This window comes from Anabrus simplex, chromosome 3 (genome assembly GCF_040414725.1).
Source record: "Anabrus simplex isolate iqAnaSimp1 chromosome 3, ASM4041472v1, whole genome shotgun sequence".
NCBI classification, from domain to species: Eukaryota; Metazoa; Arthropoda; class Insecta; order Orthoptera; family Tettigoniidae; genus Anabrus; species Anabrus simplex.
Genome location: NC_090267.1, coordinates 382,371,515 through 382,397,275, shown reverse-complemented (window position 1 = coordinate 382,397,275; position 25,761 = coordinate 382,371,515). Strand labels below are relative to the sequence as shown.

Sequence of the window (25,761 nt, the reverse complement as noted above, 5' to 3'; positions counted from 1 at the left end):
CCTGCAGATTATGAAGTGTTGTGTGGTCAGCACGACGAATCCTCTCAGCCATTATTCTTGGCTTTCGTGACCATGGCCACCATCTCATTGTCAGATAGCTCCTCAATTGTTGACTGAGTGGACCTTGAACCAGCCCTCTGATCTAGGTAAAAATCCCTGACCTGGCCGGGAATCAAACCCGGGCCCTCCAGGTAAGAGGCAGAAACGCTACCCCTACTCCGCCGGGCTGGCACAGAACTTGAAAGCAATGAGAAAAAACATCGCACATATTTCTGAGAGCATGGCATCGGAGACTGATATTGCAGTCCAAGCACTGCGTCCCTCTCCCTTCACCTTACCTCTCACGGTTTGCTGCTGAATGTCTGATAGTTGTGGGGACCGGGGAGATAGATGTTCTAAGCTTCACTCCGTCAGATCGCCACTGCTAATGAACAACCGTGTGTAATAATCGTGGTCGCCACGACATTTACATAATTTGATTGCCCACCCGAATTAATTGTATATATATGTATCATATGCAATTTTATTCATTATTAACGTCCATCATCATCATTTATGTAATTGTACGTAAGAACGAGAAATAATTTTTAATTGTAATATATATATTATTATATTATATATCTATTGTAATTGTTATATATTAGAATATTCCGTGGTAATGTCAAGACAGGTCTTGCGTTAACAGGCTACTTGGTGTCTCGCAATAGTCCAGGAAGGTTAATTTTGGAAGGTTCTTGGAAACGTACGCAACAGCAAGAGGAAGATACCTAATTTCGTTGTTGGGAGGCAAAATTACCCCATATCACGTGCTCCTATCAGGAGGGCTTTTTCTGTCAAGGACAGACACTTCATCTATATATCGACAGGGTAGTGACGTATATCGGCTCTCATTGGAACGAGATGTCATGTGACACCAAGGGAGGAAGTGGGAATATGAAGAGGATTTATATAGATCTACACGGCGTGGTGCAGATCATTCTTATTCACCATTCTGATTCTGTATTCGGCATTCTGCATCCAACTCTGCTATTTGAGTGCATCGCTTACGATGTGCTTATACTCAATATTTCTTATCGGCTCTGTGAGACTTACTCAGATTATTTAGAAAGACAAGTTCAAATAATATATTCAATTAATTCCTATGTGGAATTTCACATTGTAAGGCTGGTACTGTGTTTTTGGTACTCAGCACAATAGGGAGTGATAGATTCAGGGTGGAATCCATTCCATGAAGCAGATGCCAAGGATGATGCTGGTGGAAGAGGGACGACAACGATCAACCACGGAAGCAGACGACGAAAAGATCAACCTACGGTGAGCATTAGTAATCCCTGTTAACGCAAGTCTGCGCGTGTAGTAATGAATTGTAATCTCAGTCAGTAATTTTTAATTTTGGTAAAAACTCGTTTTTACGTAATTTCATTTTTTTTAAATAAAACTTTTTTTACGTCGTTAAATAATTTATTTTTTAAAAGGTTCCCTATGTTTTTCCACATGGTATTTAATGGTTAGTATCCCTATACCTCACGACGGAGATAGTCTCATTAAATTATGTTTGCCGGGCTGAGTGGCTCAGACGGTTAAGGCGCTGGCCTTCTAAACCCAACTTGGCAGGTTCGATCCTGGCTCAGTCCGGTGGTATTTGAAGGTGCTCAAATACGACAGCCCCATGTCGGCAGATTTACTGGCACGTAAAAGAACTCCTGCGGGACTAAATTCTGGCACCTCCGCGTCTCCGAAGACCTTAAAAAGTAGTTAGTGGGACGTAAAACAAATAACATTATTATTATTATTAAATTATGTTTAGTACTTTTTATATCTAAATTCGGTTTCAAATTACATTTAATTTTGAAGCCTGGCGTCCAGCGTGCAATTGTTTTTAATTATATATATGGGGTGTTTGATCCGTTACATCTGCATTACTCATCGTATATACTTTCTTACCTCATACTTCTGACTTAATTATATAGATAACAGAGAGCTGGTATTACACTGCCGTTTTCTTCTACATCCTTGTAGGAAGACACTGCAGGGCTGCTGTTATAGGAGTAGTATAATTTTCTTTTTATAGGTAATTCTGCTAAAATGAAATGCAGTCTTCCAGGTTTAGTGTTCTCTTTTGTTGGTTGGAATAGAACCTGTGATCATGGGTCGAACACAGCCATTGATCTTTCGAGGAAGCTAATAAATCAGTGAACAATGGGTACAACCACTGGTAATGCCGTAAAATTCAAAATTTTAATTTAATAATAATAGTTATATAATAATAATGATGCATGGCATCTGTATAGGCTTGGTGGTGACAATAAGGATGAAATTAATGGTGAGGATGTCATAAACACCCAGTCCCCAAGCCAGGGGAATTAAGAGTACAAGAGGGTTCATTCTGAAAATTGAACCAGTGTCATCGAACCAAAGACAAGCATTCTATCCATTTAGCCACAAAGCCGGACTTTAATTTGATAAACATTAGACTACCATCTTCACTGATTAGATGTTGATTATTGGCAGTAGCAGAGGCCAGGGCAGTAGTTTGTGAAATGGCCTTGACAACACAGCAGGCTACTCTGGTGGCTATTGGCTGCAGCTCAAAATGCTCCAGGCTTAACGTACACTAAACCAGCTATCGAAAAGGGGTAACCTAAGTCTAGTGGTAGCCTACGTTTTGATCCCAGTATACATCATTGCTGCATTCTGTGGTAACAATAGCATTCCATACGAGAAAATGCCTGGAATAAAAAACCTAACACAATATTGAATAACAACACTCCGTAACTGTAGTGTTCAGTACTTACCTTATTCTGTGTTGCTATAAATGACAGTCACCATATGCAGGTTTTTTAATATGAAAGACAGTTGGTTGTCTGCCAGCATGTTCCTCTACAGCTTTAGATGGTTTTACTTTTGACATTGTTGACACAACAAAACAAGAATAAAGAATATACGTGTGTGTGTGTGTGTGTGCACACATTCTCTCTCTCTCTCCATCTTTTTCCCTCTCCCCCTCTCTCTACCCTCTGTGGCTAGGGGTGGTAGAATAACACCCATGGTATCCCTGCCTGTCGTAAGAGGCGACTAAAAGGGGCCACAGGGGCTCTGAACTTTGGAGCGTGGGTTGGCGACCACGAGGCCCTCAGCTGAGTCCTGGCATTGCTTCCACTTACTTGTGCCAGGCTCCTCACTTTCATCTATCCTATCCGACCTCCCTCGGTCAACTCTTGTTCTTTTCCGACCCCGACGGTATTATGTATGGAGGCCCTACTACCACCATCCCCCCTCTCTCTCTTATCCCTCTTCTCCCTATCTCTCTCTCTCTCTTTCTTTTCTCCCTCTCTCTCTTTTCCCTCTCCCTCTTTCTCTGTGTAACACACATTCAAGTACATTGCATCTACCTTTATGTATTTCAAAAACTATGCAAAATGAAATGAAATGGCGTATGGCTTGTAGTGTCGGGAGTGTCCGAGGACATGTTTGGCTCGCCAGGTGCAGGTCTTTTGATTTGACTCCCGTAGGCGACCTGCACGTCGTTATGAGGATGAAATGATAACGAAGAGGACACATACACCCAGCCCCCGTGCCAGCAAAATTAACCAATGATGGTTAAAATTCCCAACCCTGCCGGGAATCAAACCCGGGACCCCTGTGACCAAAGGCCAGCATGCTAACTATTTAGCCATGGAAACTGTGCCAAAATACTAGTTTATAAATATGTACACTACACCTGATTCATCGCTTTTGCTTTCTCAGTCCAGTGTCTCATCACTTCAGGAATGTGAGTTTGTCAATATTAAGCAAATTGTAAGAAGAAGAAATAAATTAATAAATTTTCTAATTGATAATGAGATTCTTGTGTGTTTTATTGACACTGCTTTATTCTTTATTTACTGGTAATGGATTCTCCCCTGCATTATTCCATTAAATATTCCAAGAAATGTAATACAATTTACTTGCTCTTAGGAGAGCAGTATGTCTTGAAGTGTACAGTATGTTCACCAAATTCTGAAACCAAATACTCCTGAAAATTTTTAAAAATAATTTTTAAAAGATAAGACAACATTTATCTTTACAGTTCACTTATTATTATTTGCCATATCATTTGATTAGCCCTTGATTACTTGAATATCTGCCTAGGTGTATATTTTTGTTATTAGGCTATATTGTAAATTACCCAATTTATTTATAATAAATGTGTGAACTTTTGCAGTGTTGATGACTGCTAATTTCCAAACTGATGCACAAAGTCAGCTGACAACTCTACACAATCTACAACCTGATAAACCTCTAATGGTCATGGAATACTGGACCGGCTGGTTTGATCATTGGACAGAAAATCACCATACTCGATCAGTTAAAGGTTAGTGCTTTGTCAGAAAGGAGTAACAGAGGACGTGATCCATACTAAGGTTCTCGGTTCACTCTGTAACCAAAGTTTTTATATGTGTTAATTATATTACTAGCTTAAGATGAAGAGCAGGTGCAGATTGAGGAATGACACAGGTATCCTTTTTTTGTTTGTTTGTTTTTGTTTTTTTGTTTGTTTTGTTTGTTTGTTTGTTTGTTTGTCTCTTTCTTTCTTTCTTTCTTTCTTTCTTTCTTTCTTTCTTTCTTTCTTTCTTTCTTTCTTTCTTTCTTTCTCTAACCACTATGACCAAACAGTATTTATTGCTGTATTCTGCCTTTATGTGTGTGTGTGAGAGAGAGAGGGGGCTCTCTCTCTCACTCACTCTCTTTTTTTCATAATAGACTGTTACAACTTTCAGCATTAAGTCTGCAAGTCTCTGTGAATTAACTAAGCACCTCCACAATCGTCTATTTGTAACTGTCCCTGTGGCTCTTTTGTTTCACATCTCCTTCTTCCTGCCCGTTTTCCCCAGTTTATTGGAGTTGGCATTCAATGTGGATTTGAGCCAGTTTTACAGCCTGATGCCCTTACTGATGCCAACCCTGTGTGGAGGGAGGTATTCATCATTGTGTGTTTCTGTGGTGGTTGATAATGTGGTATATTGCGGGAAGATTTAAGATGAACACTAACACCCATTTCTCAACCCTGAGAAATTAACCATACACAGTTAAAATCTAAAATGATATTAAAATAACATAAAGTAGAAAATTATTATGAAAATTATTAATATCTATATAAAAATGCTAATGTGTACGTTTCACAAAACTCAAGCTCTTAAACCAGAGGGAGTTAAAAGGTGTGGTTTGTACCAAAATATTCTAAATCTTCTCATAGTACAGAAAAAATCTTACATTTCTTGAAAAGTCAATGGAAATATATTTTTAATTAATTAATACGGTCACCCAGTTTGTTTTGCCATCACTACCATGGAAACCATGAAGATGATGTGCACTCTGCTTTCTATTCACAGCGTTGCCTAGATCACAGAGCTTAGCCTTACTGCCAGCCATCTTTAAGACAGGCAATTTGCTTTTTCTGCATGACGTTGCCTAGAATACTTCCTCTGGCACTGCTTATATTGACCGTAGGCGCTATCTGTAAGACTGAAAGTCATGGTTTATCTCAAACAAGCAAGTCGTATAGTTTAGAATTTGACCACTGGCGCTATGTATAAGGCGAGATCGCATTATATGAGTTTTGTATCTTGCTGTGAATGGCTGTGCTGAGCAATATAATGTAGATTGTGTTAAAGTCATTGGTTTTTTCCTTTTAATTGTGCTAATATCGGAATGAAAGTTATGATGAAAGAGACGACCATTTAGAGATTCAAAGTCACGCTTTATGTCAAGTAAATCATAAAGTTTTGTCTCTTACAGTGCCTTTGCAATTTCATCATGCCTTGACGACATGCTAATATAGCATACAACATGGCAAATACTAAAAGACTACGCGTACTACGCAATAATGAAAGTTATGATGAGAGAGAAGACCATTTAGAGACTAAACGGGCAAACCAGTCTTTGTGGAGAGATGGGAAACTTTCCTGGAGCAAAACAAATATCTCAAGATTGTGAAAGTCATAGGTCCCAAAGAGATAGAGAAATGTCTGTTGATAGAGAACAGCATATGCTCAGAGATCGCACCAGGCATGCACAACATCAATGTTATTAGAACACGTAATTCTAATAATTTTGTAATCTATGAACATTCTAACCGTTCAGTTGATACTGTCCTGGATATAAAAGGGGCAGTGCATTATCCAACTGAACTTTGAAATTCTTTGACTCCTCCTGGAACTACTCTCCACAAACTGATTTTTAAAGCAGGTTCCCCATATTATTGCTCCGCAACCTAAACACACCAAAATTATGCAATGGTACAAGATTGCTAATCAAATCATTAAAAAAAATTCTACTTGAGTGCACGATCCTCACTGGGTGTGGAGCTGGTGAAACTGTTTTGATCCCTCGAATACCAATGATAACCACCAACCTACCATTTTAGTTTAAAAGGCTCCAGTTTTCAGTAAAAGTATGTTTTAGAATGACCATTAATAAAGACAGAGCCTGAGCATTGAATGTTTTCTCATGGTAAACTCTGTGGCCCTGTCACGTCTTACTTCCAAAGAAAATGTAATTGGGATGGCCCCAGATAGAGAGTCATGTAACGTAGTATATATGGGAGATATTTAATATGTAAGGCCACCCATGTGAAGCTGGGACAGGTCAATTATTTTACTCATAAAATACAAGTTTTGGTCAGCTTCTTTGCTCGTCCTTTCTCTCAAGAAACTGGATAACTTAAAGTACATTATACAGTGGCCACCAAACAAGAGTTTAAGGCAAACTCAAGGAAGGCACGCGAGCTGACGGGAAGGACAGGCTGTACTCCCCTGGAACCCTACCGGTCCTTCCTACTGGAGACAGCTGCTATTCTCTTCAATAAGAGGGAATAAGAATACAGCTTCATTATCAGAGAAAACAGGAAAGAAACTTTTGATTTTATTTTGTTACTTTAATGTCATAGCCATAAAATGGGATATTCTGGGTATTTGTGAGACTCGCCTTCAAGGAGAAAAAGCTGAGACCCTTCCATCAGGTCATGTCATCTTACGTAATAACGGGGATGCTTCTACACATGGGGTTGCTATTCTTGTCAATAAAAATATCAAAGAATTCATACACAAGATGATTTGTGTCTCTTTCAGAGTGATATATATCGTCCTCAAATTGAATAGTAAATTCTCCATACAAGTCATACATGTCTATGCTCCAACGAGTACTTCTGACGAAGAGGCAGTGGAACAGCTGTATGAAGATATCACCAAAGCGAAAAATTTAGAAAAGACACAACTCTGTATCATCATTGGAGACTTCAATGCAAAAGTGGGTCAAAAGGAAATCGGAGACCCAGAGAACATTGGTACATATGGACTAGGCGATCGAAACGAAAGAGGAGAAAGATTGCTAGAATATCTCACAGCCGAAAATCTCTATTGCATGAATACTTTCTTTAAAAAGCCCATCCAACGAAAATGGACATGGAAGAGCCCCGATGGACAAACCAAGAATGAGATAGATTTTATCCTGACCAACAAGAAGAAATATTGTACAGATGTTACTGTTCTCAATAGATTTGATACAGGAAGCGACCATAGGCTAGTTCGAGCAACCTTTACATTTGACCTCAAACTTGAACGGTCCAAAATGACAAGGGGGTACACTTTTCCAAGAGTAGAGGACTTAGAAACACATCAATCATCATTTCAACAAGCTCTTACCAAAAAACTTAACCCAACAGAAGATTTGAAATACTTGGACGTGAACGAACTTAATGAGAAAATTACAGTCAGTATTCAAAATGCAGCAAAGGAGATCCCATTGAAGAAAACTAATAAGAAGAGCCGACTTTCACTCAATACCATGCAGCTCATTAAGGACAGGAAGACAATGGACAGGGATACAGCAGAATACAAAAATCTTAACAAGACCATTCGCAAGGAAATAAGAAAAGATCTAAGGAAATTTAATAATAACATGATCATACAGACAATTGAAGAAAATAAAAACATGAAAATTTTAAAGAACAGCATGTCTACAGGAAGACCAAAAATTACAAAACTTAAGAACCAAAATGGAGAAATAGTCACAGATAGGCAAAAGATTACCGAAGTTATTAGAGATTTCTACTACAAGCTGTATACATCAACCATTAATAAACCATCCAGTGATGAACAACTAGCCCAGAATTATACACATGAAGTAACACCGGAAGTAACCACTGCTGAGATTGAAAGTGCTCTTAAACAACTAAGGAATAAAAAATCCCCTGGGGAGGATAAAATAACGAATGAAATGCTGAAATTAGGTGGAAGAGATCTGCTAGAAGCCGTGAGAATACTCATGAACAAGTGTATTAACTCTGGAAGAATACCAGAAAATTGGAAAAATGCTGAAGTGATACTTCTCTTCAAGAAAGGTGATAAGGAAAATTTAGAGAACTATCGTCCTGTGAGTTTGTTATCACACCTTTATAAGCTCCTGACTAAAATTGTAACCAACCGCCTCACAAGAGAACTGGATTTTTATCAACCTGCCGAGCAAGCGGGATTTCGTAAAGGCTTCTCAACTGTTGAACACATCCAGACTATTCGTCTTCTTCTGGAGAAAACCACTGAGTACAACATCAAGATTCATCTGGCCTTCATTGATTATAAAAAAGCTTTTGACTCAGTGGAGATCTGGGCAATCATGAAGGCTCTTCAAAATGCCTTGATAAACTCAAGGTATATAAAGCTTCTGGAAAACATTTATGATCAAGCAACAATGGTAGTCAGAGTGGACGAAGACCTCATCACCAATAAAATCCCAGTTGGCAAAGGAGTTCGACAAGGTGACACAATCTTTCCAAAGCTGTTTACCCTTGCCTTGGAAGATGTATTCAAAACCCTTCATTGGGATAATAAAGGAATAAAAATCAACGGGGTATATTTGAACCACCTGCGTTTTGCCGATGACATTGTGCTCATAAGTGAAAATCTAGATGAGCTAGAAAGCATGATCCAAGAATTAAAAACTGCTTCTGCTAAGATTGGTTTGGAAATGAACATTAATAAAACGAAAATACTAAGCCCAGAGAGTCGACCACTTAAAACGGGAAACCAATATATAGAAGCTGTCGATGAGTACATCTATCTTGGACACAAGATAAAACTTGGAAAAGACAACCAACGTGCAGAAATTCCTCGCAGAATAGGTATGAGTTGGACTGCATTCCGAAAACTAAGATTCATCCTCACTAACAAGGATGTTCCAATTAACCTGAAGACCAAGGTTTATAATACGTGCGTGCTGCCAGTTACAACTTGCGGTCTGGAAACGATGACTCTGACGAAGGAAAGTGCTCGCAAGCTTCAGCGAACACAACGAGCCATGGAGCGACAGATGCTAGGGATCAGCCTTAGGGATAAAATCCGTTCAGAGGACATCAGGAGAAGAACTAATGTAACAGACATCCTAGAGATAGTAGCAAAACTAAAATGGCAATGGGTAGGACACGTAGCTCGACAAGACTACAACAGGTGGACCTCTAGGATTATTCACTGGAGACCATGGGGACACAAGAGAGGCATTGGAAGACCCCTGAAGAGATGGCTCGACGACATAAAGCTGTTGGCCGGAACACGCTGGTTCCAAGTGGCTCAAGACCGAAGACGATGGAAGCACATGGAAGAGGCCTATATCCAGCAGTGGATTGAAATAGGCTAGAAAAGAAAGAAGAAAGAAAGAATGTCATAGCAGCTTTCAAAAATTATTTCCATATTGTTTTGATGGTATAGAACTTTCCAGAAGTAATTTGCAGTACTTCCACACACACTTATTGTTCGGTTTCCTCTTTTAAGATGTGTTTCAACAATAAATACTTGTTATTATCATATTATTTGCCAATATTGACCTATGGATCTGAATGTTAGACTTGGACAAAAAAAGATCTGAGTAGATTACAAGCGACAGGGATGCGCTTTCTGCAAGGGATCTTGGATAAAATGAGGACGGACAAGATAAGAAATGAAACAATATGCAATACGCTACGGATCAACCCCCTAAAAGAAACTATGGAGAGAAATAGGCTGAAATGGTTTGGCCACATCAAAAGAATGGGACAAGAAGAGCTATGGATTGGACAGAATCTGGAAGAAGACCATGAACAATCATTAGGAGGATGACATAAATCGGACAGGACTACAATGGGAGACAGCGATGAACGATAGACTGTGGGAAATAAAGAGAAGATTGGATAATGCTCTGTGAACGACCTGCATAAGCTGAAACGTTTCGAGAAGAAGACGACTCAGTGGTGTACTTAACCGTGATGGATAATTTTTACTCTGCACAGTATAATCACAATCAGTGAGAGCATCAAGTAAATCTTGTGTCCCACTAGCACAAGTATAGAGCTCTTCTAATGACCGAACCATGCAGGACAAAGAATGGGAGAACTAAGCTGTTGTCTCCTGCCAGGTCGCTCCTTGCTCATCCCGTGAGGTGAGGAATACAGCCTGTTATTGCTGTCAGTTCGCTATGTGCACCTCGCTTGAGTTTGCAAAGTAAAGCCTGTCATTCCCATTCTTGCCGCTTTTGCTCAAAGTACGTCTCTCTACCAACGTAGATGGCTTTCGCTCCTCTTTTTTGCAACAATTGGGTTGTCTCTCACCAGGTGGCTCCTGCAAACTTTGTCATTTGTGACATGAAGAGGCTAGATGTCTACCAGTCCATCTTTGTTCTCATGACAACAAATTGTTGTTCCACTTCTTTTGACGAAGGCCAGTATTCAGCAACATACAGGGAAACTGGACAGACAACAAAATGGTATATTTTTGACTTGAACTTGTCTGGAATCTTCCTGTTACAGAATACACTAGTCACAGAATGCTATGCACTATTAGAGTGGTTAGAGATATCAGCGCTAAGGTTTCCCTCAGCAGAAATTGTTGAACTAAAATATTTTAGTCCTTGTTGTTGGTAGGTCAGCACCGTTGATTTTGATGGTATCCAAATAATTTAAATATTTAGTGAAATATTCTCTTTTCTTTATGTTGAGCCTTAGGTAGATATCTGTGAGACAGTCATTCCATATATGAACTTTATGTTGAATATCAGTCTTAAATTCAGAAGACAACAGCACATCATCAGCATACAGCAGAGTCCAAGGTACAGTTTTACATATTGAAATTTTGAAAGGACTACACAAGGATTACACAACGAAAGAAGGATAGTCTATATATATATATAAAATAAGAGTTTTGTCTGTATATTTCTCAGAATTTAAAAGGAATGGTTTTTCTGTATCAGTCATGTCCACAGTAAGAAGGAAATGAACTTTTTAATTTTCCGCCATGTCTGTCTGTTTGTCTGTCTGTCTGTCTGTCTGTCTGTCTGTCTGTCTGTCTGTCTGTCTGTCTGTCTGTCTGTCTGTCTGTCTGTCTGTCTGTCTGTCTGTCTGTCTGTCTGTCTGTCGGCACAGGCATCACGAGAAAGGGATGAGGCACTACAATCTAGGCTATAAATAATTTTATTCACATTGAGTGAAATGGTAGTTTAGGGGAAGGCCTAAAATGTAATTCTCAAACACGTACGTTATTAGTGATCCTGTTGATAAATAATACATAACTAAAGTTATATAGAATTCAATTTCCGATCATTTATGTCTTATACATTTTTACCATACCGGCTATGATAACAGAGATATTCATAAATTTCAATTTTTGTTACTAAGTCCACATCAATGCCAAACCACAAGTAAATGGATGAACAGAATTTAATGAAAGTTATGTAAAATCTTGGCATAAGGTACTATAGTCTAGGCTGTAAATAATTTGTATTCATGCTGAGTGAAATGGTAGTTTAGGGAAATGTGCCAAAAATTTAATTTTTTTAAGTACCTATGTTATTGGTCCTATCAAAAAGTATTACCTAACAAAAGTTATAGAGAATAAATGTTCCAATCATTTATGTCTTATACAGTTTTAACATACCGACTATTATAATAGAATTGATGAATTTGTCTTTTGTCGCTGTCTGTATCAACACTGAGTATCGCTAACATGGAAATATTGTTTAATCGTGTTAAGTGGTGACGGTTTTTTGTCATGATTGTCTTAAGGTGTAAAACTGCTTGGTCATCGGTCTATATTGACAAGGAAAATTGTGAAGATGATTATAAAAAATGAGAAAAATTGCAAAGGAACAATCGCTTAAAGAATAAGACAAGAAGGCATCATGAAAGAGGGAAGGGCTGCCTTTGCATTAGATACTTTAATAAATCAAGAGTCAGAAGAAAAGAGAAAGCCTACAATATCGAAAGCTCATAAGATTGATCAACAACAACATTACATTGACCATTGTTGTGGTGTGATTTGTCTCTTCTGCCGCCACTCATCTCCGATAGATGGGGTTATTGCTGCATCCCGACTAAAACAGCATGCCTGAAAAATGGCGGAAAGTAGCTGGGGTTTAGATAACTTTGCACATGCTATGTGATTGTCCTGTCAGTGACAGGTTCTACAGCTAGTTTTAATAAAAAAACTACACTACAATTCTAGACTGCACTTAACCCGTGAGAGGGCGCGTAGTGTTCATACGTCTGCGGTTGCTCACAGAGTTTTCCTCCCTGATCATGATAAAGACAAATAGAGCTTTACATATGATGTATTTGTCTCACAATTGATATTTCTTTATAGGTGGAATATTACAGTAACACAAATAAATACTCATAGGTGTTATACATCTGTGTTAAACCAATGTTTTTGTACCTTTTTCAAAAATTAAACCTAGAATTGTTAAAATTTATTATAATGGCAACAGAAGTTTTATAAAGCCATGCATATTTTACAGAAGTAGTAATATGTAATTAAAATGCCAAGAAAACACAATAATTGCCTACTGTAACAATGTGGGACGTAATTGTGGGATTAGATACCTTCACTAAAAACAATGAATGTCATAAGAAACAGGTGTTTATGCACACACTAACTGCTCTTTTTTCAACTCTGATTGTTAATGCCTACCATAACAATTATTTTACCACAATGAAAAGTGTTCTAGTCTAAGGCAAGGCATGCTCATCACACTCGTTACAGGCCTATGTCTTCTACTCCCCGTCATCGAGTTCGGTCACCTGCTCACTTTCTGCACAGTCTTGACACATAGGCACAGTGTTCTCTCTGCAGATAAAATAACCACAAGTAGTGCACCTGGTTTTTGAAGGCTTGTTCTTCTTCCAGTTGCATTTGAAACATCTTCCTGTGCCACTGTGAGCAACTGGATGAGGATTTTCTTGCCCTCATGTTCCATCAATAATCTCTTGGTTTCTTGCTCGCAATGTTCTTAGCAGTTTTCCATGCATCTGTCCTAGCTGCATCTACTCTACGCAATTCCTGTGTCAGAATTTCAAAAATCGTCTCCTGAGCGTTTCTGTGTTGTTCACATTATTCTTCAGAATGATGAAACTGTTTATTCCACTTACATTCAGAAGGCCATAGAAAATGGTCAACGACCATGGGTTGCTTGTCCTTGCAATGGTGTATGTTCATCCGCTGTATCTAGCCCTCTTTTCGTTCCACTGCAAAATATTAGAATATCATGTTTTGCTGCATGTTGTCACTGGTATGCATAGATGATAGTAACAAAACCACTTTGTTCTTTCTTGGAGTATAGGTGACTATTGTACATTCAGGTTTAAATCCAATCCGATTTTTAGTTTGAATGAATAAAGGTGGTACTTCTATTTTGTTCGTTCTTAGAGTGCCAACTATTGTCAAATGATGGTTTTGTAACATGTCCATCACCAAAGGATACGAACAGTACCTATTGTTTATAGTCACATTGCAACCACTGCCTGATATTGGTTGCACCAGCCTCTCTACCACACTTTTTGAAGAACTGCAAAGAGAATAGGGTCCTGCTTGTTGTTTACCAGCACAGATCTCCATGTTTAGACCAGGTTAGACACCAGATGATCCAAAGAACTTCAGGCCTGTCTCTCTCCTTAACGACCTTTTCAAACTGTTTGAACGCCTTATACTCAACAGAATGACTTCTCTTGTAGCTGATTAATCAACAAGCAGGCTTCAGACCAGAATGATCATGCATTGGCCAAGTGCTGAACCTTACTCAAGTAGATTGAGGATGAATTTCAGAAGGGTTATGTAAGTGTTAGACTGAATACTGGGCATTTCCTACTTGATGACAATCTTGGTATTAAAACTCAGTCCAGATCATTTTGGGAAGCAAAATCCAGGCTGTAGAACTGCCTCGATAAATTGTCCATGTATTACAGGGACAACTACTTTAAGCCAAATCCTAGGAACACTTTTCCATCTACAAAAGCGTGCTGCAAATCATAAACCTATCATGTTGGGAAAGAAGGCGGCTTGTGAGTTCACTCCTGTTGTCAAATACCTTGGACTTCAGCTTGCTCAGTCTCTTACTTGTTGTAGAGCACATTATCATTCTGTCAGTATTAAGGTCAGAGCCAAAAATAATTTACTACACATATTAACAAGATCAGGCTGGGGAACACATCCAGCAACTGTACGAACTACAGCTTTGGCACTTTGTTTCTCTACAGCCGAGAGTATGCTTGTCCTATATGAGTCAAATCTGTCCATTGCAAGAAAGTGAATATTTCTTTGAATGATATATGCCATGGAGTTTCTGGCTGCCTCAAACCAACAAACATCGAAAAGCTATACCACACTTGAGGCATAGCTCCACCTTCAATCCAACAGCAAGCAGCAAATGAAGCTGAGAAGATCAAGAAACTCAGACAAGAGGTGGGCAACCATCAACCCCTCTATGGTCATGAAATAGTACAGCAGTGTCTTAGATCAAGGAGGAGTTTTGTTAATAACAGCAGGGCAGCACCAGCCACACCATGCACTCTTAAGAATCAATACTGGCAGCAACAGTCCACACTATCTGACTGGAATCTGTCAACAGAAGGAACTCCAGCACATAATTCACAATCTTGACCTGTTTGGAAGACCCTTAATAAGATAAGAACTGGAATTCCTAGAACCAACGCTACACTCAAGAGATGGGGTTATACACAGAACTCTGACTGTGACTGTGGTGCAATTCAAGATCTTGAGCAAGTATTTCACCGATTAAACTGCCCTGTGAAAACCCAACTTAAAGACTTTATTACAGTCAGTGATGTGGCTGCTTCATACTGGAGCACTTTCAACATTTGAGGTTACTTAGATACAATCATCATCATCGTCATCATCATCATCATCATCATCATCATCACCAGGCTGTACCTTAATCAAGGCCATGGTCACTACTTTCCCGTTCTTTCCAATCCTTGCATCGCCGAAGATCTTTGATGTGTTAGTGTGACATTAAACCAGTAGCAAAAACAATTTTTTTCCTGCAAGGAAACAGAAATTAAAACTGCCCTTAAATGCTAAACAATCAAAAGTACAAAATACACCACAGATGAGAATACTGCAGAAATACAAATATCGAAACACAGGAATCGTCTGATTAATTATTGCAATCTGAGAATCTCGTATTTGGGTGTTAATTATTATTATTTTTGTTTCCTCGACCATATGCGAACAGTGCAGTATTTGAATATGAAGAGCAGCAATAATCAACAACAACTATAAAATAACAGGAGTAACAGGATAATTAAAACTATACAAATGTAGTTTAAACTAAATATGTAGACAGATTATTATTATTATTATTATTATTATTATTATTATTATTATTATTATTATTATTATTATTATTATTATTATTTTCTTTAACCACTGTGCTCTAACAGAAATAGAAACTTCCATTAAGTTAAATGCAGAAATATCGAAAGTACAAGGGAAGACATCTAAAGTAGTGACTCAGTAACAAAAATATTTGTCCCGAATGAGTAAATTCATAATTCCAATATAATTGATCCGCTATTGAAAATTTATAAAAATTTCCAGCTAACTCATTCTTGGTTGCCAGTGTTTCGCCCCAGTGTGCCAGTTTGGGCTCATCAGTTGGTAACTAGCATACCTACCAAGACACATGGCTAGTGGCCATGTAATAGAAGCCACTGCACAGGCTACTTCGAGCCTCAGGCTCTTGGTCTCTTTTACAAAGATTGTTGCTTGCTAGGCCATCAGAGATTTAAAGTTTGTTTCCCATATGGAACTTGTAATATTTGTCCAGAATGAGTTTAATACACATGAAAACATCAGTATTTTGTGAAATTTCCATGAATTGCCATGAGAGTTGCTATATGTTGTGGCATTGATCAAAGAGTCCTTGGATGTCTTTCCAAGGAATTGGCTGCTTTTGTATGAACCCACATTGATTCTGGTTGCTGGAGGACTTTGATGACTAGTTGTTGACTGACCGTATCCCATTCATGTCTGGGCACAGAAAGACCCATATCTGTTTTACTTCATAGAAATCTTGAACATTCCTGATTATATATGCTCGGGTTGTTTTCCTGGAATATGGCGTCAAGATTGCCCTGAAGGTAGGGTACAACTTCTGCCTCTACAACTTCTCTCATGTACTGGTTGCTGGTGAGATTATTCTCAATACATAGCAGCAGAGATCATGAATGGTACCTAATGGCACCCCTCCTCACCATCACGCTTGCATTCAGCCACTATGATGCTGGACAATGGATGTTGGACGATATCACTCACCGCGATATTGTCTACTACCTATACGACCATTATTGTAGTACAAGTTAAAGCAGGACTTGTATGAAAATGTGACGTGTTGCCAGTCTGCATGTCACAGTATGGGTTTACAAGACGATTGTAGCCTGAGATGTCAATGAAAGATGGTCAAGAGAATCCACTGTAAAGGAGTTCATGCAATCAGTCCTCTGAAGTAGATGTCGACAAATTGTGGAAGCAGATAGTGTTACATCTGTTACAGTGTTGTAACTAGGGATAGGCTGTATGCTGTATACTCCGTTAATGCCACATAAACAAGATGCTGTATGATCCATTACTGCCATGTAAAGGAGATGTCTGTGAATGATATTCCATGGTGTTATCACATTTAATGGTCAGCTACTGGCTTTTCAATGCATTTGGTTCTCTTCGGTCCTCTGCTTCCACATTTACTTCACTGTTGTGCTGTTATGTCCCATGCAAGCAGCAGCATTATAATATGAAAATCCACCTCTTTGCATATCAATCATTTGTCCTCATACAAAGTCTGTTGTTTGTTTATACTGTGCACTTTTAGCAAGACAAGGTGTAATGCAATTGCTTGACTCCTCAACAATGTTCTACTTATATGCCTAATATGAAAGTTGAGAGGGCACTGCTCAGCCCAGGTCTGCAAAATTACTTTGCAAACCTAATCACTTGCTTGTCATAACCTGTTATGTGTTTACGGTAAGTTTCACTTGCATTTCAACCTTGGTCTCGTGGTATTGCACTTTTCATTAACATTGTTGTATTTCTTGATGGAATCTACCTTTGTATTGTAAGGAACAAATAAATGAAGAAAATTATTTGTAAAATAGCTGAAAGAGTTGATAAGAAAAAATGTATGCATTATCAGCCTTTTTCTCATATTATGTGTTTGAAAGAATAACTATAAATATTTACTTTTGAGACGGACTTTATAATATGCAAATTAGTTCGTAAGGAATGCCTCACAAACCTAAAAAAAGTAATAATATGTGTTTGCTAGGTTTTTTTCTATTGAAAACATTAGAAATCTGTGAGACCTTGCAGATTATGATATTATTAGTTGATTATCATCAGAACTTAAGTGTCTGTAAATGTTGATCCTTGATGAAAGTAAAATAATATTTTTGTATACTTTACAGACTATTCTACTGTTCTGGAAGAGATTATAACTTTCCCTGCATCTGTTAATTTGTACATGTTTCATGGTGGCACAAACTGGGGCTTTCTCAATGGTGCAAATGTGCAGAAATCATTTCCTTCATACCAGCCAGATGTTACCAGTTATGGTAAGTACAGAGTTATTTTTTCTTATAAATTCTACTTAGTTTTATCTACCAGGTGTATGCATAAGTCTTTTCCGGTTTCACTAAGAGATGGCGCAAGCAAACAGTACGCAGCGTATGAATTTGACACATAGTTGGGAGATAGTGGGTTTGAGCCACACTGTCGGCAGCCCTGAAGATGGTTTTCTGTTGTTTTCCACTTTCACACCAGGCAAATGCTGTGGCTGTACCTTAATTAAGGCCACTCGACCACTTCCTTCCCACTCCTAGCCCTATCCTATCCAATCGTCGCCATAAGACCTATCTGTGTTGCTGCCACGTAAAGCAACTTGTAAAAAGAAAGGGCTCTATAGAAAAGTAACACCCCATTCCTTTTTAATACAGTGGAGAAAATTGAGAGGAAAGTAAAATTATGGAACTTATGCCATTTAAAAATAATTATTGATGGGGTAGGGAGAATTATGCAAGTGAATGCAATACTTAGCATGCAGGTTGGCTGCACTATTTGGATTGCATAGTTGTGAACCTGCAGTTGGGAGAGGGTAGGTTTGAATCTCACAGTTAACACATGGAAGTTTGTTTTCCATGTTTTCCCATTTTCATACCAGGCAAATGCTGGGGCTGTACTTTATTTAATGCCATGGCAGCTACCTGCCCAGTAATAGCCCTTTCGTATCCTTATCACAAAATATCTTCTACAAGTTAGTGTGATGTTGCACCTCTAACAAAAAAAGTGCAGTATTTAATATATAAAGGGCATAAATGTGATAATCTTGTTCTTTCCCAACAGGTTGCATCAAACAATTTCAAACTCTAATCTAATGCATTTTTATCCTTTAGATTATGATGCTCCACTCAGTGAATCAGGTGACTATGCACCTAAGTACAATGCTACCAAGGAATTGGTAACTAGATACAATCCTGTGGTCACCAAACTTCCCCAGCCACCTGCAGAAAGTAGGAAGGTAGCTTATGCTAACACGCCATTCTCTGGCCAGTTGTCTCTCGATGACCTTGTCTCCAAAGTAGTAAGTAATTGAACTAATTCTCCTTACTTGTTAGTCTCACTGCTGTAATGTTAATTAGTACTTAGAATCTAGAGTAACTGATTTAAGAAAGTCATTTTTAACAAGAATCATTGTTAACCTTCAGTTGTTTGCACATTTGTTTTAGCAGTTCTTCAAAAAATGCCGTCTGATAGCATTGATACATGTATCAACCCACCATTGCAGTGAATATCAGCGTTTTGAACATTTCATGTAAGGAAGAGTTTTATGTGGTGTGCTGGTACGGTCTCTTCCTCTGTGTTTCCCATTATTAACCCTCTTAGTGCCAGGCCCGGGTGCTCACAATATGCCAAGAGTGCCAGACAGATTTAGAGAATTTTGCAGGTTCTCACTCTCTGGACTATATAGTTCACAAATGTTATAACTATGACTTGAAATTTTTATTGAATGTTAACAAGAATGCACTCTTACTGCTGAACTAAATTAAAACACTAAAATGCCCTTGGGTATTTTGAAAAAAAAAAATCCAAACAATTTTCAAACACCAAAATTTAAAAATCAGGAAAAAAACAAACAGAAAAAAACAGAAAATTTAACTCAACGATATATATTGATGACTTCTTTGCAATGTCCTATTTCAGATGAATAAACATTTAAAGTTTCCCATTTTTATCTTGATTATTTTAAGAGTTATGTACAGTGATATCGTAATATGCAATTGGCATGGTCAACAATGGGATCGAACCTGGCACATGGGCTGTAGTCAGGGTGACCAGATGGTGATAGATTATCATTGTTCACAAGATGAAAGAATCTCAAGATCAATTGGAATCTGTTTCCTGTGAACATATTTCTAAACCATGGAATATAGCGGGAGTTTTTGACCCAATAAGAATATATGCTCGGCCTTCTAGCTATACCCATTTCCAACAAAACAGCAATGAAAGCCTTCATTTCAGTCAATGTAACCAGGTGCCACAGCTGTGTTCTGGCATGTGGTGACAAGACATGATTTCTCATATCTGTTTGTCTCTGTAGTTATAAAGGTTCCATAACTGAGCCATGAAAAATAAAATAAAAATACGCTATAGGTTTGTGTCTGATGAAGGGGCGTGTCTCGGGCCAGGAGTATCATAATAATCAGGTGAGGGTTGGTATTTTGCATCTTGACCTAATTGAATTTCATGGAAAACATGAAATTTTTGCTGTTGGGTATTGTTATAGCCGTCATCATCATCATTAGTACTGTCACTCAGACGGTCATTACCACTTTCAATGTTTACACTTGGACAATGAGCATGTTGTTGAGTGTTTACAGAAAACTCGCCGTTATCACTCCCAATAACACTTTCACTTTCCCCTTCCTCATTTGTTGGAGGAGTGAATTCCTTATCCGAGTCTTCATCATCCCCTTCTTTACTAAAAATTATTAAGATATACAGCCAGTTCGTCATTATTAACAAAATAACTTATCCCGCTATTCGCCATTTTTCTCACGCGGCATGGAGATCATACGTCGTAGATGAACACGGACTTTAGAAATTCAATGCATGATAACGAATGAATTTACGCACTATCTAGCGACGTAGTTAAAATCTAATGACAATTCTCTATGGATTCGACACATAAAATGTTGCAATCTGACGGCCCAAGTTGTTCAAACTCGTATAGAATTGCGCGCTATCCAAACAACGTTATATTGTGGTTGGCACTTTACGCGTATATACGAAACAACGATATATCGTTGTCTGGCTCTCTACGGGTTAATGTATTATGTACAGTTGTCATAGTCATGGATGAAATTCATAAGAACATTAAACAGAGATTGGGAAGAAAGGCAACAAAAGCCATGTTGTTTGCAGATGATATAGTGATATGGGGTGAGGATGAAACGGAAGTGCAAAAACAAGTAGATGTATGGAATCAAGAGAGAGAAAAATTTGGGACGAAAGTAAGCACAGAGAAAAGTAAAACAATAGTGATGACAAGGGGAAGTAAGGTAGGAAGGAAGAGGAAATATAAAACTGAATGGTAAAATTCTGGAAGTGGTTAAAAGTTTCAGTTACGTGGGAAGTGTGATCACAGAAGATGCAAAGATTACCGAGGAAATTGGAAAAAGAATACAACAAGCAAACAGCTTCTACCAGAGTGTAAGGGGTATTTTGTGGAACCAAGATGTCCTGAAGAAATGTAAGAAAGTATTATATTCAACCCATTATGATCCCATACTAACATATGCAGCTGGATCATGGACTACAACAAAACGAGAGGATAGTAGAATACAGGCAGTGGAGATGAAATTCCTAAGAGATATTGAGGGAAAGATCAGAAAGGATAGAATTAAAAATTAAGAGATAAGGAAAAGGACAGGAATCTTGAAACTTCAAGACAGGATAGAAACAAAGCTAAATTGGTATGGACATACGATGAGAATGGGAGAAAAGAGAGTGCCAAAAAAAGCTTTTTCAGAGAAGTTAATAGGAAAGAGACCACGAGGAAGACCCCGAAAGAGGTGGACAGATTCAGTGTGGGAGTGCATAGAGAAGAGGGGAGAAAAACCGGAAGATGTACTTAAAAAAAGAAAAGAGTGGTGGAGAGACAGCCAGCGATGGAGGTCCTTGATTCACAACCCGACCCGGAAAGCTGGAAATAGGAAATGAAGATATACAATCATAGAAAAGAAGTTCTAACATGGAAATAAAGTGTTTCCAGACCCATGCCCATTTACCATATTTTCTTTTTCTACATGTGAGGAATGTGTCCTGAAAATCTGGCCGTATCTCATTGTTACACTCTGTATATCCATAACTTCATTCCTCCTCCGTCCATACAACCTTTGGCCTTGATATGTACAAACACTCCTTTAATTTCTTGGTGGAAGTTGTACTGGGTTCCTTTTAAAAGTCAATAGTGGCCAGCAATTTTGTTCTAACAGTACACCAGTGTAAAACAACAGTGTAGCGAGTTCTTTTTTGCCCTTGGAATCAAGAGTTTTGTTTGAGGGTGCATCAAAAGTCAGGGGAACCTTGTTCATGTTTTCTATTTGCAAAAATTCCATTCTTTTTATCTGTGATGAACCAATGAAATTAACATGTTGAATGCCAGTGACCCCACTTGGGTACATGAGAGCATTCAATTTCTTGAACTTCACGTCCCCATTTGGGTGCGTAGTAAATGTGTGTTTCAGAACAGTATCAAGCCTCTTCCTGCCATCTGTTGGCCATCTATTTAAGTAAATGCATAGATCATCCTTTATTTGACAATTCCTATTTAGGCACGACCCCATGTGGGTAAGTCAGGAGTGCTTTGTAAGCTGACAAAGCCATTGTCTATCTCGTGGGTTGTTTGTGTTAAGTGTGCAGTGCTGTTAGTTTTCTTTTGTGTGGGTTAGTTTGTCCATTACTTTTTAAATTTTTATGAGTAAATCAAGTAGTAAAAGACTTAGTGCAGATAGTTTGGATGATTTATTGAACAAGCCAGACAATGATCATCTTGACGAAGAATGTAGTTACAGTTATTTTGAACCAAGTACAGACAATGAGAATAGAAAGCAATGACTATTCAGAAAGTGCTGAAAGTGAATCTCAAAGTGAAAACAAAGTTGGGGTTTCGATACAAGGAATAGCTGGGAATAATAGGAACTGGGGACCTTGCATAGTTGCTCAGCATGGCATTCCTTTTCAAGGGGTGAAGGCGCTTAACACAGGGATGGGTAATGATTCCGAAGCCCCAACTTATGATATTTATTGTTTATTTGTTATGAATGAAGTAATCAATTTTATGGTAGAGGAAACGAACCTTAATGATCAGCAAGTTTTATTGACTAAGCATTAAGTAGATCAAGCCAGCTTAACGAATGGGTGGGCACAACATTGGACGAAATGAGGAAATTCCTCGGTTTACGCTTGTGGATGGGTCTTGTCCAACTACCATCCTTTGCGTGTTTCGGGAGTGATAAGACTGTTTTCTATACGAGCATCGGGACGTTAACTACTGTACAAATGTAACCCATATGGGGGTGCATATACGTGTACAATTCGTAATGACTAGAGCCCGGAAGTTCAGGCATTTAATTTTGCTAAAATAGGCAGGCAAATAAGCACTTAACATTTAGGATATAGGCAGTAAAATCATTGAAATAGGCATTTATAATGACAAAAATGGGCACTAAAATAACAAAGGTGCTTTAATGTAAGCTATGTAACATACATCTGCATTACATTTTAGTACTTAATCTTACATCCCCTGTGGGTGGGGATGATAGAATAACGTCAATGTTATCCCCTGTCTGTTGTAACAGGAGGCGACTGAAAGTGGGACCAGCGCCGCTCAATTTGGGAGTGTGGATTGGCGACCGCGGTTCCCCTAGCTGAGTCTGGTGTTGCTTCCACTTATGTCAAGTTCCTCGCTCTTATCTTTCCTGTCCGACCTCCCTTGGTCAATTCTTGTTCTTTTCCGACCCCGACGGTATTAGACTTGTGAGGTCTGGGGATTTTTCATTTTCCCTTTCCCTTTCTTTTGCTGATACTTCATTTTTCGAAGTATCGGACCTCTTCTGGTTTCCTTCTGATTGGTGTTAGTAGAGGATGGTTACCAGTTGTTCTTCCTCTTAAAACAATTATCACCACTAGCACTAAATTTTACATAGCAAGGACGGGACCTGGCAACCCTCTCAACCATTTGGCTTGTGGAGTTTTCAGTAGAGATTTGTGTAATATGAAAATATAATTTACGTAAATGCTATTTTTGATCTATTAAAATGAAATTTTTCTAAATTAATACAGTACATTAAAATTATGTTTTTTCTTTCCATTGATTAATTTGTATAAATAAATAACAGCAGAAAGTATCCACAACAACTTAAAAAGGTAAAAAAAGGCATTCAAATATCAAATAAGCTACGGAAGCTAAAAAAAAAAAGCGAAAAAGGTAAAATAATAACTGGTCCTACCATTCCCAAACATATGGAAACACGTTTGCTTCTACGTGATACTTCGATATATCCACCCAGATAAAAAAGGCATTTTTCCTAACTTCCATGTTCTAGTAATGACCAACATGACCCTATTTGGGGTCGCACTATTTGACCAAATATAGATAATAAGTTAACCGAATATATCATAAATGTATCTTCGTTTTAGTGATCACTTGACTGGTTAAGCCTGTGAATATTTTGGCAGCAGGGCGTAACTCGGCGCTATTAGCTCATGGCACTAGACAGCATTCCCAAGAATTCTGGTCTGGCACCCACCGTATTAAGTGGCTTTTTCTTGATATTCAGCTTTTGACTCTGTTGACAATGACATTTTGCTTTCTAAATTTTATTCCCTCCATTTCTCGGACAGTGCCCTCCTTTGGTCGCATCCCTAGACAGTGTGTAACAGATAGGATAAACAAATCAACTTGGCGGTCCATGCAGTGAGGTGTGCCCCAAGGGTCGGTGTTAGGACCCCTTCTTTTTTTTTTTCCTATTTACATTAATGATGTCTCCCAAAACCTAACGCACTGTAAATACCACATTTACGCTGATGATGTACAAATTTACCTCCACACATCTCCAGATCAAATATTTTCGGCATAGTGCATTGGCACTGCCGGTGGCTACAATTAGCCTACGCAGTGGCCTGCATGGTATGCACTAGCCAGCGTCTTGGTAGGTGTGCTAGGTACCAACTGATGAGCCCAGCCTAGCACACGGGGGGCGAAACGCTGGCAAACAGGAATGAGTTAGCTGGAAAATTTATAATGTCCAATAACGGACCATTTATATTGGTATTATAAATTTACTCATTCGGAACAAATATTTCAGATTCCCTATGGCAATCAACATCTATATCATCTGATGGCCAAGCAGGCATCAATTTATGATAAGGAGACAAAGTCTCTCATAGTGCATTGGCACTGCCGGTGGCTACAATTAGCCTACGCAGTGGCCTCCACGGTATGCACTAGCCAGCGTCTTGGTAGGTGTCCTAGGTACCAACTGATGAACCCAGCCTAGCACACGGGGGCGAAACGCTGGCAAACAGGAATGAGTTAGCTGGAAAATTTATAATGTCCATTAACGGACCATTTATATTGGTATTAAGTGGTATGTTCCGAGCTGTCAGCGGAGAGATTGTGTGGAATGACATTAGTAGACGAATAAGTTTGAGTGGCGTTTATAAAAGTAGGAAAGATCACAATATGAAGATAAAGTTGGAATTCAAGAGGACAAACTGGGGCAAATATTCATTTATAGGAAGGGGAGTTAGGGATTGGAATAACTTACCAAGGGAGATGTTCAATGAATTTTCAATTTCTTTGAAATCATTTAGGAAAAGGCTAGGAAAACAACAGATAGGGAATCTGCCACCTGGGCGACTGCCCCAAATGCAGATCAGGATGGATTGATTGATTGATTGGTTGATTGATTGATTGATTGATTGATTGATTGATTGATTGATTGATTGATTGATTGATTGATTGATTGATTGATTGATTGTGATGAAGAGTGGTGGTGGTGATTATTGTTTTAAGAGGAAGTACATGTTACCAAGAACCCCAGTCTGTGGGTCAATGGTGTGCCAATACAGAGGGTCAAGAATATTGTGTATCTAGGCAGAGATGTCAACTAGCACTGGGACCGTTCCCAAGAAATAAAGCCACATTGAGAAGGCTAGACCATCATGTACAAGTCTCCACCAAGTGCTCCATAGCAGAGGACTACCATTGCAGCTGCAAGTTAGAATCTTACGTGTTCTCAATCATAGTGTACTGAGTAGAGTTGGACAATGTCAGAAGCCACCATGAAAAGATTAGAAGCATTTTAAGTGTGGGTTTACCGTCGCATGCTTCATATCAACTGGGTAGACA

At 38.6% G+C, this 25,761-nt stretch overlaps 1 protein-coding gene across 2 annotated transcripts in view; it reads left to right on the top strand.

The window, feature by feature from the left end:
- The window catches only part of LOC136867357 (beta-galactosidase-1-like protein 2), a 212,971-nt gene that overhangs the window by 152,021 nt on the left and 35,189 nt on the right, over positions 1–25,761 (top strand). For both annotated transcript variants that reach the window (XM_067144526.2, XM_067144525.2), the window contains exons 6-8: positions 4,205–4,354; positions 17,756–17,902; positions 18,740–18,927. In XM_067144526.2, coding sequence (XP_067000627.2) covers positions 4,205–4,354; positions 17,756–17,902; positions 18,740–18,927 — 485 coding nt within the window. The remainder of the gene's footprint in view (positions 1–4,204; positions 4,355–17,755; positions 17,903–18,739; positions 18,928–25,761) is intronic.